The 14,286-nt window shown below is 40.1% G+C and overlaps 1 protein-coding gene and 1 non-coding gene across 2 annotated transcripts in view; both read right to left on the bottom strand.

Annotated features, from left to right (window-relative positions):
• The window catches only part of mybpc3 (myosin binding protein C3), a 38,299-nt gene that overhangs the window by 20,238 nt on the left and 3,775 nt on the right, over window positions 1-14,286 (bottom strand). Inside the window, exons 2-14 of the mRNA XM_030794161.1 lie at window positions 11,151-11,420; window positions 10,008-10,205; window positions 9,751-9,831; window positions 9,293-9,441; window positions 7,956-8,073; window positions 7,749-7,797; window positions 6,982-7,026; window positions 5,081-5,140; window positions 3,247-3,410; window positions 2,892-3,024; window positions 2,613-2,615; window positions 1,652-1,776; window positions 1,395-1,500 (exon numbers count right to left, since the gene is read on the bottom strand). Coding sequence (XP_030650021.1) covers window positions 1,395-1,500; window positions 1,652-1,776; window positions 2,613-2,615; window positions 2,892-3,024; window positions 3,247-3,410; window positions 5,081-5,140; window positions 6,982-7,026; window positions 7,749-7,797; window positions 7,956-8,073; window positions 9,293-9,441; window positions 9,751-9,831; window positions 10,008-10,205; window positions 11,151-11,420 — 1,501 coding nt within the window. The remainder of the gene's footprint in view (window positions 1-1,394; window positions 1,501-1,651; window positions 1,777-2,612; window positions 2,616-2,891; window positions 3,025-3,246; window positions 3,411-5,080; window positions 5,141-6,981; window positions 7,027-7,748; window positions 7,798-7,955; window positions 8,074-9,292; window positions 9,442-9,750; window positions 9,832-10,007; window positions 10,206-11,150; window positions 11,421-14,286) is intronic.
• On the bottom strand, window positions 12,891-13,004 carry LOC115806218 (U5 spliceosomal RNA). Its single transcript, XR_004025122.1, has one exon. It is a non-coding gene; the product is annotated as a U5 spliceosomal RNA (small nuclear RNA).

A 14,286-nucleotide genomic window follows, 5' to 3' on the forward strand; every position in this document is an offset into this window, starting at 1 on the left:
TTCTGTGAAGTTTCCTGAAAATGAGTACTTATAGCGGTGCAAATGCCTGCGAGAACTATTTAAAATCAGTACAAACTCATGAGATGCACACAGCAGAAACAACAGAAATGATGTTCTGAGAACTGTTTTGCAAAGACTATTTTTTACGCTCACTAGCAACGTGAATACAACTGTGCATTCAAGACACTTAACAGCCTTCAGTCCATGCAAATAAATTTTACTTTTATGGTCTTCCAGAGCCACATGAAATATGATGCCTACTTACACAGGCAGACTGAGACATTTATGTATATATACAGTATACTTAAAGATGGCAATCTTTAATTTACGAGCAGACCTGACAACCTGAAGTCCAGTCAATCAAACAGCCGTTCAATCAGAGAACATATGGCTATATAATTCTTAGTCATCATTGGTCTTGAGATTTTTTTTAAGATATGTCCATCTTTGACAAACCACTCTCAGTAATACAGTAGCAATTGTACCGTATCCAAACTTTGCACATTTAATTAAGCTCTACTGGCATTACGACTAAACCATGAGTCAAGCAGCGAATGACAATTTGTGCTTCAAAAATCTCTCTTATACCTAACTCCCAATTTCACTGCTCTTTCTCATTGACGTCAGATGCGGAGCATTATGGGGCTGGAATGTAATTTTGAACAATATCGACTAAGGTATAATCCCACCTCAGCTATCACTGCACTACTGGAAACTCTGCCTTCCCGTAATATCAATAGCCATAAACTCGTGGTGACTTTCTCATTCCAATAAAGGACACTTCAGAGGTGCTAAAAGGCTGGTGTGACCTTTTCCTGGTGGTGATAATTTACGCTGCTCCTTGATATATGGCCTTGGCCTGGGCTGCAACACAGCCAGCATTCACGCAGTACCAACTGTCAATCAACCAGACAGCCAAGGTGGGAGAATAGATGCAAGACAAGGAGCATAAATGCCATCTACTGGCCATTTGTAAAAATGTCAGCTGTGGGCCTCGTTGTTCTGGATTTAATTCAAGCGATGTCATCACTGGTACTTACCACCAGCCTAAGTCCTAATTAGCTTCACTCCTGAGATATGGTATCATATGTTAGTTATTGAAATATAATGCTCCATTATTTGCAGTACAAACACCCTCTAAAAATGGATGTGGAAAAACATGCTCTGTCAAGTTTGATACAACAGAAGCTGAGGGACTTTATTCCCTCCTATTTCTGCCTTTTATCTTTGAACATCTTTTTAACATGTGTCAGCCTAAACTGTAGTTTTACTAATGTGTCTGTCTGTATGTACATGGGAAAGGTCAACAGCCTAGCCTTTGACACACGTAGCACAGAGGAGCATTTTGCCAGTGTTAATGCTGGTAACATTTGTGTTGGTGCTGATGCTCATACCATTTGACCTGGGCTCCCTCTTCAGACACCTCACATTCAAACTCCACCCTCTCTCCCTTCATCACCATCTGATCTTCCAGATTACGCACAATTAAAACAGGGGGCTCTAAGAATAAGGAGAGAGAAAGAGAGCACAATAATATAAAGACGTGGTGAAAATCAGCATTGAAATTGTTTTTGTAAGACTCTCGGTGCGTGAAGGACCTGGTTTCTGTCCTTCGTGTACATCATTATGAGAGCCCAGTGCCAAAGGTTACCTTTCACAAACAGTTCTGTGAAGCTCTTTTCTTCACCCACCACACAGGTGTAAGCAGCATCATCAGCCAGAGAACAGTTGTTAATGGTCAGGTAGCGTTTGTTTCCCACACTCTCAAAGATGTACCTGAGAGAAAGACATACAAAATTTTCTGGGAATTTTCCAACTTTGCTCCATAGATGGTGACAAACTCTCACGACTCAAATCTCAACTAAATGCGTCACTGCCAAACTAATATACATGGCAAATACTGTGGGTGGCTAGTTGACAAAGACAATGACAGACAACAATGACAGCATTGTTATGTAAGAAATTTACATATACAGGACAATATCGCAAAATTATGAATATATATCCACCTCGTTCACTTAAATTTGTACACATTAAATGTACCAGTGTACATCTTACATATACTCTGATTAAGTTTTTTGAGCCTCCTCTCTCCAGGGGGGAATTATACAGACTCTCTCAGAATCTCTCAGACTTGACTCTGTGAGTGAGCTTAACACTGGACAATTTGATGTCATTTACAAGACATGCACACACACACACAAGCACGCACGCCCACATACACACACACGCACACACACTATGTATGATTGCAGTTTCACAGAGATTATTATCATTTCTCCTGGGCATTTTATAAAGAATGTTGATAACCTCCCGACCCCTGCTCCCAAAGTATTCCCTTCAAATCACTTGTGTTAACCGATATTTTGCATTCTTCTTTACAGACTGATCTCTGTTTGTTGCTTTGTTGTGAAACCACAATGAAAGCTCTAGAGCAATCTAGGTCAACTGTGTCCAAACATTAAAAAAATAAATCCCCTTTTTCACATTCAGTCAGCTGAATAACTGGAATGACTGACACCACTATGTTTTTTGAAGAGGTGACCTCAGGCTGTTTATCTTCTTTATGTCTTTCATGCTCTTTCATGTTTTGATTGTAATGCAACACTCACTTGCTGAGATTGATGGGTGAATGCCAGAGAAATGTGTCCATCCATGAGCACGGAGTGCATTCAGAGCATGCAGGAAAGACGAAACAGTCATGGTGATTAGCAAGTGTTCACATCTTCAGGACAGACTGTTTGTGAGCAAATGCACATTATTACTCTATTTAAATATAAGTGCTTACACTTGGCAACTGTTTGTTTTAGTGTGTGTGTGTGTGTGTGTGTGATAATTGGTATTCACAGTGGAAATCCTCAGAAACCATTAGCACCATCTGACAAAGCTACCTGCCCGAGGGTTGAATCTCCTGGCCGTTCTTGAGCCATTTCACCTCTGCGTCAGGATTGGCAACCTCCATGCACAGCTTGATTTTGTGCCCTTTCTCCACCTGGTATGCCGGATCCAGCTTTTTAAGGAAGGCTGAGGTCAAAGGACACAAAGATTTGAGTTTGCAAAAACACAGAAAGGATCAGCAGGACGACGCAGGCAATTTCTCTCGACGGTTTTTACAATAAAACGTTCACTGGACTTCACGTTATGACTACATGTTCAGAATGAAAAACCCTGGCTAAACACCTGGATGGAAAAGGTAGCAAAGGTTTCTCGTGTTAGTGAAGCAGTCTGAGAGACAAAGGCACACACCTGCACTTTTCTTCTCATCTTTTTTCATTTTCTTCAGTCTCTTCAACATCCCCCTAAGGTCTGTAATACCATACTGGAAGGCAATTTTCTCATATTCTGAGGGTGGAGCCTTCTGTAGGATTTCCCAAACATCCACGTCGGGCTCATTGCTCACCTGGACTGTTCTGATGGCAGAAACAGAGTCGCCAAACGACCAGTACCAGGGTTGGATCAGAATGAAAAGTGGGTGGGATAAAGTCAGTAAACACAACTCTCCAGTCCAATTCATCATTTCATAATTTCCTAAGTATTCAGCTAGTCTATGGCATGACCTATTCAAATGCTAGACAGCACTGAACGCAATTATACACTCCTTTGAAAACATCCACACAACAAGTATTCAATCAGGCAGATTTGTTATCTGACAAAATATTGATCTATTTCACTGTCCTTCCATTTGTTGCTCCTCAGCTTTGTTAAGGTCACTGAACTGTTTTTCAGGCTTGTGAAAGTTAATACTGCAGCATGACAGCACTGTCCGTTTTAAGGCAAAATAAACATAACTGTATTACAAGAAGTGTAAAGAAAAAAAATATATGATATAATCTTACCGGGGAGCAGTTTTTAAAAAACTGCTGCACTTGTTCAGAAGCAGAACCAAAGCGACAGGCATGGCAAAACAAACCAGAGCAGATTAATGCACACCATCACACACTCAAACACAGCCTCCACAGACAAAGCACCACAACATCATATCCTCTACACACTGTCCCCACAAGCACAACTATGAAATATCACAGTATCTTTACTAACAACTTAATAATGTATGAACAAAATATGCTTATATGAAGCTGCACTTGTTTAACAATGTCAGACATGTAAAGCCTGTATTGGCTTCTAAGTTCAATGTATTATTTGTCAATTATTGAGGGCTTACTCATAATCATCAACAGTATAAGTATATCCAAAGGATATCTCATTTCAAATGCAGGTAATGCTGAATATTTTAGAGTATGAATAATGAAAGTGATCTTGAGTAACGTTTTTTGTGAAACAGGAGAAGGAAAATGAGCACTTCAGTAAACACGTGTGGTTTTATGCTTTGTTAAGATTAGCTAGAGCACTTTTAAAAGTTATAGTGCTGGTGACTGGGGACAAATGAAAGTGCCTCAGTGTGATAATGACTTAAAAAAACTACAGTGATGAGTGGTGATTTTCTCAACATGCCACTGCATGCTGCCACAACACAGCGCCGAGACCTTTGGCTCTAATTCTCCTATGTGCTAGAATACGGTAGAGTTCCCTGTATAGGGCTGGAGGTTGGGGCTATAAGCATGTTATGGGAGTGGTTAGAACTGGCATTGACATCAGCATTCCCAGAGTAACCATGGAAACAAGCAGCCAGTCAAGAGTGTGTTAGTCAAATTCAGAGGCACTTACTCTCTGCAGAAATAATGGTCCACCCAAAGAAGGTAAAAACGTTTCACAGGACAATAAGGAAGACACTGATCAGTCCAAGAAAATCAGGTTTTATGATCCACTTTATTAATGACAAAGCTTTGTTTGAGCTTCATCATTTTTGCTGTAATGTGTCAACTCTAAAATACACTTTAATTTGTTCAGAATGGTTTTGACATGGTTACAAAAATTCACACACCCACAATTAATATGTGATGTGATGATTTACAGAAGTCACAGGCACACAACTACCTAAAAGCATTGGTTTAAGTAATACCGAATTTCAAAACATCACTACAATATCAACTTTTATTTGAACACTGAAGTTTTCCAGTGCTGTAAGTTCCTATCAAGGTCAAAGGATTTGTTATGGTTTAATTGTAGCAAGATGACTCACCTCTTTTTCAATAAGGCACTGAAGTCCAGCTCTCCTGAGTCATCCGCTCCATCTGTGCTACTGCAGAGAGAAAGCACCACCCACACAACACCGTCAGCATTAAGTAGACTCACCAAAGACATTCACTGAAACTTAGACCATTCACCTTATACCATAATGCGACTGTCGAATTAATCACTGTTTTCCTGGGGAGAAATGATAATGCACACTTTGATGAATAGTTAAAGAAGGACAGGCTAACCCACATTGTGAATGCTGAAATTTACTCAGAAATTTCAATAAAAGGGGAAAAAAACTCTTGGGGAAAAAATAAGAATTTTCTAAAAAAAAGACTACAAAGGATGAGAACAAACACGTATCTGTAAAAGATTATTTACATAACACGGTGAAGTGTTGTGTATCTGAATCCACATGTGTGTTGGTCACAACAAAAAAAACTTACTGGGAACATCTACAGTATACATCCAACCATTCTCTTCCAATTGGTAGATCTTGGGGCACAATATACATTTCATACTCCTATGATGCATTTGAGCATACGCGCTGAGTACACAGTAACAGGCATGAAAACAAAAGGAATACATGTCTAATTATGCAGGAAATTTCTCAAGTTGTCATTATCTCCACTGAAACAATGCCCACACACAAAATAAAAATCATTCTTTTTTCATCTTCATAGGTTCTTTAAAGCTTTCTTTGCTTGCAGACATCAATAATGAGCAACTTCCACCTACCATGAGCATACAAACCAACCAAATTTTAGATGTCCAAGGTGATCCAGCGACCACATACCCTGTTGAAATTTATACTGGGGCCTCTACTGTGATCAAAGGTCTGAGTGTGTATAAGACACGCAGACACTGAGGGTGTTTGCAAGGTAGTGGGTGTTAATCTGAAACCAGAATCTGCTCTCTGATCTGAGAGCTGATCAGGATTAAGAAGGATGTGAGTGTGTGTGTGTACATGTGTCTGTGTGTTTATGCAAGAATTAAAAAGCACGGCAGTAGCTTCTTTTAGTTATCACGCACATCCGCCCCCCCCCCCAAGAACTGGGTACGCACAATACAAGTCCATGTCTGGGGGAAAAAAAAAAGAAAAACCACGCACACGGCTGAGTAAGTTTGTGCAGCTGGCTCCAGTGACTTTAACAAGGTGGCATTCACAGGTCAGAGAAAAGGAGTGAGAAGAGCCATAGCTCAGTGAGAACTATTTTAAAAGCCGTGTTTGGGCTCATAGGATTAAAACAATACCATACGGAGCAAGGGTAAAGAACCCTGCAACCCTCAGTCTAGAGAACCACGCTATGTAAAGTCGTCTGTCCCGGCCACACACGTATACACCTGATCCTAGGTCTGAACAGTACATTCAGGTGAACTGGTCTGAAGCTGGAACAAAATCCTGCATAGTGTGGCTCCTCGGGGAGGTGGCACAGAAAACTAGTTGAGAGAAACAAAGATGCCACTGGTAGTCTGTGCTTTAAAAGACACGCTCCTCTCTGAACCTGTGATCACACTTGCAAAGATCAGTGGAACAGGCGAACATATTCACTGTCTGATATGCCAAAAAGGAGAGATGGGTCACAGTGTTGTCAAGAAGAACAGAGAGATTGAAAGGAAAGAAAGAGGTCAGGAACAAGAGAGAATGGAAAATGACACAGTGTGTGCTTGATGGGACAATGAATCACAGAGAAACACGACCTGAATCGATGACAATCTTCCTTAGACGTTGCCATTCAGAGAACGATTAAAGGTGAAAAATGACAGAATATGAAGGAAGATAAAGGATAGACAAAGTCAACAACCCATCTCACACACTCCTTTTAGTGATCAATCAGTATGATCACGTCATGACCTTGAACTTGTGAATATGTCTCCTGCTGTTGCAGCAAACCCCTTCACTACCTGTCATGTCCTGTCATCTTCTTCTTACTGCCACCACCAGTGCTCCTGAATGATTGGTATTTATCATACTATTAGATCACCATGTGCACAGGACTCTGACAGCCCACAAAGATATAATCAGATATAATACATCTACAAATCCACGAATGTACACATAAACCCGACACCCAGTTATATATGTGATCACACGTACACAAATATGGACACACAGGTGCTCTGAAACGCAAACATGCACAGGTAAATATACAACACATTTGTATACATACTGCATACAACATACACGCTGTATGGATTCGTAGTATGGATGAACATAAGACAAGAACCAAAAGAATGCTCAGGTTCAACATGATCAATAAATAAACAAATAACAATTAGGGCTGCCCCCTAATAGTCAACGAAACCATTAGTCGATGAGAAGAGTCTTCGTCAAACAAGTTTTCATTGGTCAGTTAGTCGCAGGAAAAAAACCCCAAAAACTTACGTTTTGTATTTCTCTGTAATGTAGCAGTGCTAAAGACGTCACTTATAACATTCATACTCAGCCCTTGAATTAAAACCATTTTCTGATGTCCCAAAATATATATATTTAAATAATTAAATTAATATAAAAGTGTGACGACTAGTCGACTAAGGACGACTAGGCGGCTAGGAAAATCTTTGGTCAGGGGCAGCCCCAATAACAATATAATTTAACACTTGAATTACAAGTGAGACAGTCCCTCTATTAAAAACAGAAGTTCAGTTCTCTAGACAAAAATGAAACTCACGTTCTTCTGAAAGCAGCTCGAATATCAAACTCCCCTGCCGCCGCAGCCTCTGTAAAATTTAAACAGAAGTCAAGTCATGAAAGGAGAATGACTCTTCATATTACTCTTCATCGTAGCAGCTGCAGAGGGTAGACAGATTAATCTAACAGTTTTTGCTGCTGTCAGTCAAACTATACTCACCAAAAGAAAAGAACAAAACGAACTCACCATGTACCACCAGGTCGAAATTACAGCTGTCAAACTTGTCTCGGGAAGACACCTCACACCGATAACCTCCAGCAAAGTTAGCCTTGGCGCCAATGATGTGCATCTCAAAGGTGTACACCTATAAAGACATCAGAGAGGATCACAAACATATGGTCCGGAAATTGTTTAACCTGTCTAACAAAACAAATCAGACAGACGACATTACAGAGAAATTAGGGGTGTAACTGTTGCATACTGAAACCAAAAGCTGTAACTCTGCAGCCCTCGGTCTGGTTCATGGTACGTGTGTAGTGAACCATGGATTTTTTTTCCCCTCATCTCAGCTCTTGTAAGAGACGTTTTTCTTTTCTCCCTGAACACAATGTCAAATCAGAGGGAGTACATATTCTTATTAAAGGTGAAAATTCCACACTGTTTGTACTTTTCATCAGGGAGATCAACATTGATCATTATTTAAACCAGTGCACCTTTTATTTCTCTTTTTGAAAATACAAGCAGCATGATTACCATTCAGTGCACATATGCTTTAACTGAGTGGACGATAACAACAGCTTTAATAACAACTTAGACTGAGTAACCATATTAAGTAACAACAAAACACACAGTGTCATTACCCAGACCATAAATAACATGTTGTGTTGATATGTCTATGAATGCCCGTAAATGAATAAAGATCTAATCCCTGGGCTTCTTTGAGAAGGAACTTGTTTTTTTTATATTGAAGTAGTGGTGAATTGCTCTGAAAAAGGTCAGAGCAGCTGGTCATCATCTTGCATAGTGATGTGTCTTGTTCCGCTGAAATGACATGCTTGAGCAACGGTCTCATAGATCAAATTTAGTTTTCTAATACAGCTTTTCTGGAAGAAGAGCATCAAAACAACTGTTGTTCAAATTTAGCTTCCTTGTAGTCAATTCCTTGAGGAGGAACATTAAAATAAAAGACACTGAATATTAGTTTTCTTTCATTCTCATTTTTGAACAGCTTTGCTGCTGTCTGTATTAAATTTGGTCCTTTTGTGTTAAATTTGTACATGTCTAAATGAAAAAGAAAGAAAAAATTCAGCTCTGACTTCGCTCAGTCCCCTTTCACACCAAAACATGATACAAACCGGACAACTGCCCTAACACTGAACCGTGAATGAGTGAACCATTACACCTTGAATAGAAATACATGGATATATACACCAACTACAGCACCCAGCACTGGTCTGATGTTTGTCACCTAAATTCATTCCTTAGTCCTGTTTCTATTTAACAAGCTGTTACTCAGGCCAAGTACCAACAGTTGGGTAATTACCAGAGCCAAACCTCAGCCCTGGCTGGAACCAGGCACTAACCTTTGTATTGCGATCATATTGTTCCTTGAGCTGCAAGTGCTTCCCAGACTTGCTAGCCAGATCCATCCATTTTCCTTTGAACCATTTAACAGTTGGTTTCTTCAGAAGGGATTCAGCACACACCTTAGCCACAAAGCTGATATTTCCACCTGAAACAGTGATACGGAACAGGGAGGGGGGAGAGAACATACTTGTTTAGTTTGTTGACTGCAGTGCTGAGAACCAAACCTGAATACTGAGAGAAATGTATGTTGATGCCTTTTGCTTGCATACAAAAGAGGGGAATTTTTAAAAGACCCTAGATAAAGTTCTGCACATTTTCTAAATGTTTAATCTAAAACTGAAAACAACTGAAAACACTGGTGAATGAGTATATGGGCTGTGAGGGGTACAGGTTCTTCTTCCTCTCTGGGCTAACACTGAAGGTCTCTCTGTTGATTAAGGGAGCAGTCACTTACCCACAGTCACATCTCCACTCCGAGGTTTCTCAGTGAACAGACCTGTTAGGTCCTGTCTCGTGTCTGGTTGTTGGTTCTCTGCTATAGTAAGAAATGCAGCAAAGGACAAAGAGATAATGGGGAGAAAAGAGGAATTGGAGTATACCATCAATAAACGGAGCAAAAGAAAAAATATGAGCAAAATTATTTTGATAACCTGGGCTTGTGAGGGAGCAGAGCATAGGCCAATGAACATGTGAACAATGGTATATATTTACCTTCAGTTGGCGCAGCATCAGGAGCATGGCCGTTACTCTCTGGTGCTGGAGCATCACCTGATGGGGCTTGACCAGGGGCGGGTACGTCTGCTGGAGCTTCCGGTGCAGGTGAAGCATCAGCTGGGGGGGCCTCAGCCGCCGGGGGAGCAGCATCCGCAGGCGCGGGATCTGGGGCTGCTGCTTTAGGACTCTTTTTCCCTTTGATAGACATGTTTGAGTGACAACTGCAAGACTCCACATTGTGACGTTGTGACCAGAGAGGCAATCTTGTCAAATCAAGTTTATTGTCATATGACTTGATGTTTCATTGTCATATTTTTTTTTATTTCTCTATCGAAAATCAATATAGACTGTCACCAGACTGTCATCAGATACCCAAAAAAACTCATTTTCAAATACATGCACGCAAGCGTAAGGCATATAAATAAACAAATAAAAGAATAATAACAAGCACAACTCTGAAGAATTAGTGCCATCCATCGTTAAGACTGTGTGAGGTCATGTCAGGCTCTAGCACACGGGCTCTCACTTGGGTGTGTGGTGGGGTGGGGGGGGTTGCCTCAAATCATTGACATTAGGCAAAATGTGTCCAGATCATCCAGTCCTACTGGTTAAAAAAGTTCCAAAATACATAACAGGATTACCATAGCCTGGTTCATTCTACCTATTCTACCATTCGTAGATTAGGTTACACAGTTTTATCAAGTTTTAGACTAAGATTTTCCATGACTCTTCTTTTATCTGCAGTCAAATGCCTCACCAGGAAACAATCTGTCTGCACACACAGCCTAAAGGTCATCAGTGTTTAAAGTGAACTACAGCACTGAGTGGTCTGGACTGATTCCCAGTCTCGACCGGAGGCTGTGATGACGCCATTTCTCAACACTGAGTTTTATAAACACTTAACCCCTGAAACAGTGGATAATCCTACAGATATTAGACAAAACACTGCCACATAAAGTGCCATTATGGTGCTCAGTGATTAGACAAACAGGCTGCGACTGAATTAAAATGTGATTGGTCCAAAAGTGTCACATTAAAATAGTGACGTGATTGGTGTGAACATGCCACACGTGAACCACAGGTGACCTTGAACCACAGACAGGAAGTCGCAGTCAGGTGATGTACTCTACACAAACCCACCTTCCTCTTCCTTGATTTTTAGCTCAAATTTGACTTTAGAGCCCCCTGCGATCACAGCATAGCCCGTGGCATCCTCTTGAGCCACGCCGCATATAGTGAGCGAATGTTTATTTCCATCTGCCGTGATTATGTACTTGTCACTTGCAGCAATGTCCTTGGAGTCGCGCTGCCATCTCACCTTGGCATCTGCTTTCTCAGTCACTGCCTCAAACAGCACAGTGGCACCAACCTCAGCACTCTGACTTTTTGGTTTCTTGGAGAATGCAGAGACTGAGGGAGAAGGGAATGGTCAGAGCACGAGGGCTGTCAATCAGTTTACACAACCTTGCTGTTTCGAAATGCAATAAATAAACCCTCATTCTCTCTTGCTGATCCTTATCCCCAGTCTAATACCTGCTAAATTAAATATTACCTTGAGCCAATGAAGCAACTCAGATGGTCTGTCAATTACATGACAAGAGAATCAAAACAGAGGACAATGCAAACAGACAGAGTTCAACCCAAGATGACTTAATGCGGCTAAAATAAACTAAAAACAAACTAATAACAAGAGAGAGCAACACAAAAGCTCCCCACAAGTAGGATGCTGTCATGACAAGAACAACCACCAAAGACGGACCCCATAAAACACAGAATTCTAGGTACAAAAGCAGTGTAACATGAGACTACAGGGAATTTAAAAGATTATGACATACTCAATTCATCCACCATCAAATCAATAAATCAACCTCATTGCAGTCTTTAGTTATAAATATAGCCCCACCTTTTGACGGAGCAATAAAAATAAGAATTAACTCATGACGTTCCCCTTCACAGAAATCCCTTGTAAAAAGGGGAAAGATTTATGTGTTTTGAACAGAAACTAGAGTACACTAATAACTGAACAGCAGGACAGACAGTAAATAAGTATTTCCATTACAGCTTGAAGTCTGTGTCCAAAGTTGTAAACTGACTCATATTCTATAAGACACACAAACGCTACTTCTTCCTGGTGTCTTCTAAAATACACCTATATATTCTTCAAATCCTTTCATTGATTAGGGTTCAAATCCATCTTTTAAAATCATCATTGTGCATTTTTGTCACAGTATCCAACAACGCTGACACTAGCTTGTTCTGTATCCAAAAATAAAGGCATTTTGTCGTTCTCGTCTAGCGCTCTACCTCAAATGCGAACCGATCTCGAACTTTAAGAAATATTTTAAAGTGCACGTTTTCCTTACACTATAAGGGTGCATGCGCATTTCTACAATACCCATGATGCACTGTTCGCCAACCAGGGCCGGTTTGTTACGTATAACATATAAACGGGGATGCCGTGACAAGTACTAGAGCACTGCTGGGATCAGAAAGAAACTGCAGTAAAACGGAGCAGTCAATATATTTTGCTATCTGTATGGTAAGAGGTACTGAGAAATGTTGACTTGTATCTCCAACTCACGCCTAACACACTTGAATCATACACATTCTGGCTTTTCACAAGTACATAAATATCTAAACGAAGTTGAAACTAATTATTTAATCCGACACAACCAAACAACGTCGTTCGTCACGCAAATTGACATATACATACGACAAATTTATTCATCTTTTAAAATCGGATTCATAATATTATTCTTTCGTTTCAGGAGTACGCCTATGCGTTATATCTTACTCTATTCACCTTCTCAAAAGTCCTCTCGTGTCTATATGTACAAGAGAACAGTTATGTTATAATTCTTTCATTTTCACCATAAGGGAAGCCCCGCATGAAGCAGGGCATCAAAAAATTAGTTGTTACTCATAATGTTCCTCCCCACGGAAATCTTTAGTAAAAGGCGAAAGATTTATACGATCTGAAGAGAAACATGAGTTTGCTGTAGAAGTGAGGCTAGACTCACGACTGGAAGAAAACACATAGCTTTTCCAATGGTGGTTACATTAAATTACTCAAGCGTAACTCCACACGCAACCACTAAGACATAACAATTCTACGTGGATACTGCAATGGAAATGTCTTTAAGAGAATGTATGACATATGTTCTTTACTTTAACCATTTTAAATTAAACAACCGAGGTGCATCTCGGGAATTTCCCGGCAGAGCCGACGTCATTGGCACGAGGACGAGTTCTGAAGGACGTGGAAACATAGCTCAAAATAGGCCACACCCCATCACAGGAGAGAACAAACCGGCTCTCTCCTTCAGAGTAATACATCATGGATCATTTTTAGATCGTAATTTAGAGGATGAAAATACTTTCTAGATACATGAAACACATCTATAGCACTTTTCTTTTTTAGAATTTAGCTTTCAATGTTAGTATAAGCTGATTTACATTACCAGGATATCCTGCTCTACAGAAGCCATGTAGGGGTATTAATGAAAACGTTACATTCAGGCAAGCTGGTTGACAGCCTACAGAGCAGATTTAACTGGAAAATGCACCCAGGGGAAAGCACTTGGATTCTCAATTTGTCCACTTTGTCTCTAATTTGTCAAATGTGGTTCAGATATGTTTGCAGTTACACAACACAAGCCTATAAAAATTGGCATGAGCAACCAATCTCACCTGCGCTACAAACACGAATATTACACTTTGTTAGTCATGAATGTAAATCCATGAGGGCTTAAGACCGCTCTGTTGGGTCATTATCAAACTAACATCTGGGAAGAGAAAAGGGCATAAGATCCTTCAATGAGTGTGAATTAAATAACAATGGTGCACAATTTGAGTGATAATAGAAGAGAGGATAATGATGCTCAGAGGAAGAAATGTTGAGGACACTCAAAAATAAGGCAACATACTCTAGGGGGTGCAAATACAGGGAAAGAACTCCTAGTGTAAACGTCCAACATCCTTTTCTACTAATGTCCTAAAAGAGATGTGTAGGTCTGTAGGTCTTTCAACCACCTGCTACCAAATTTATAAAACAAGCAAGTGGAAACAATCACGTGCAAATCATGTGTTGGTTCACTACTTTTGTGTAACAAGCTTCTAGAACCGAAAACACACACTGTGAAAACTGAAATTAAACATTGCTTAGACAGTAAAGTGAAATGTATAATTGTGCACATCACTAAAATAACAGAAGTACAGGTTACTGAACAAAAAGAAAGATATTTTCCATCACGTGGGAAAACACACAGCTCATTAT

The sequence above is a fragment of the Chanos chanos genome, chromosome 2, assembly GCF_902362185.1.
Source record: "Chanos chanos chromosome 2, fChaCha1.1, whole genome shotgun sequence".
Classification (NCBI taxonomy): Eukaryota; Metazoa; Chordata; class Actinopteri; order Gonorynchiformes; family Chanidae; genus Chanos; species Chanos chanos.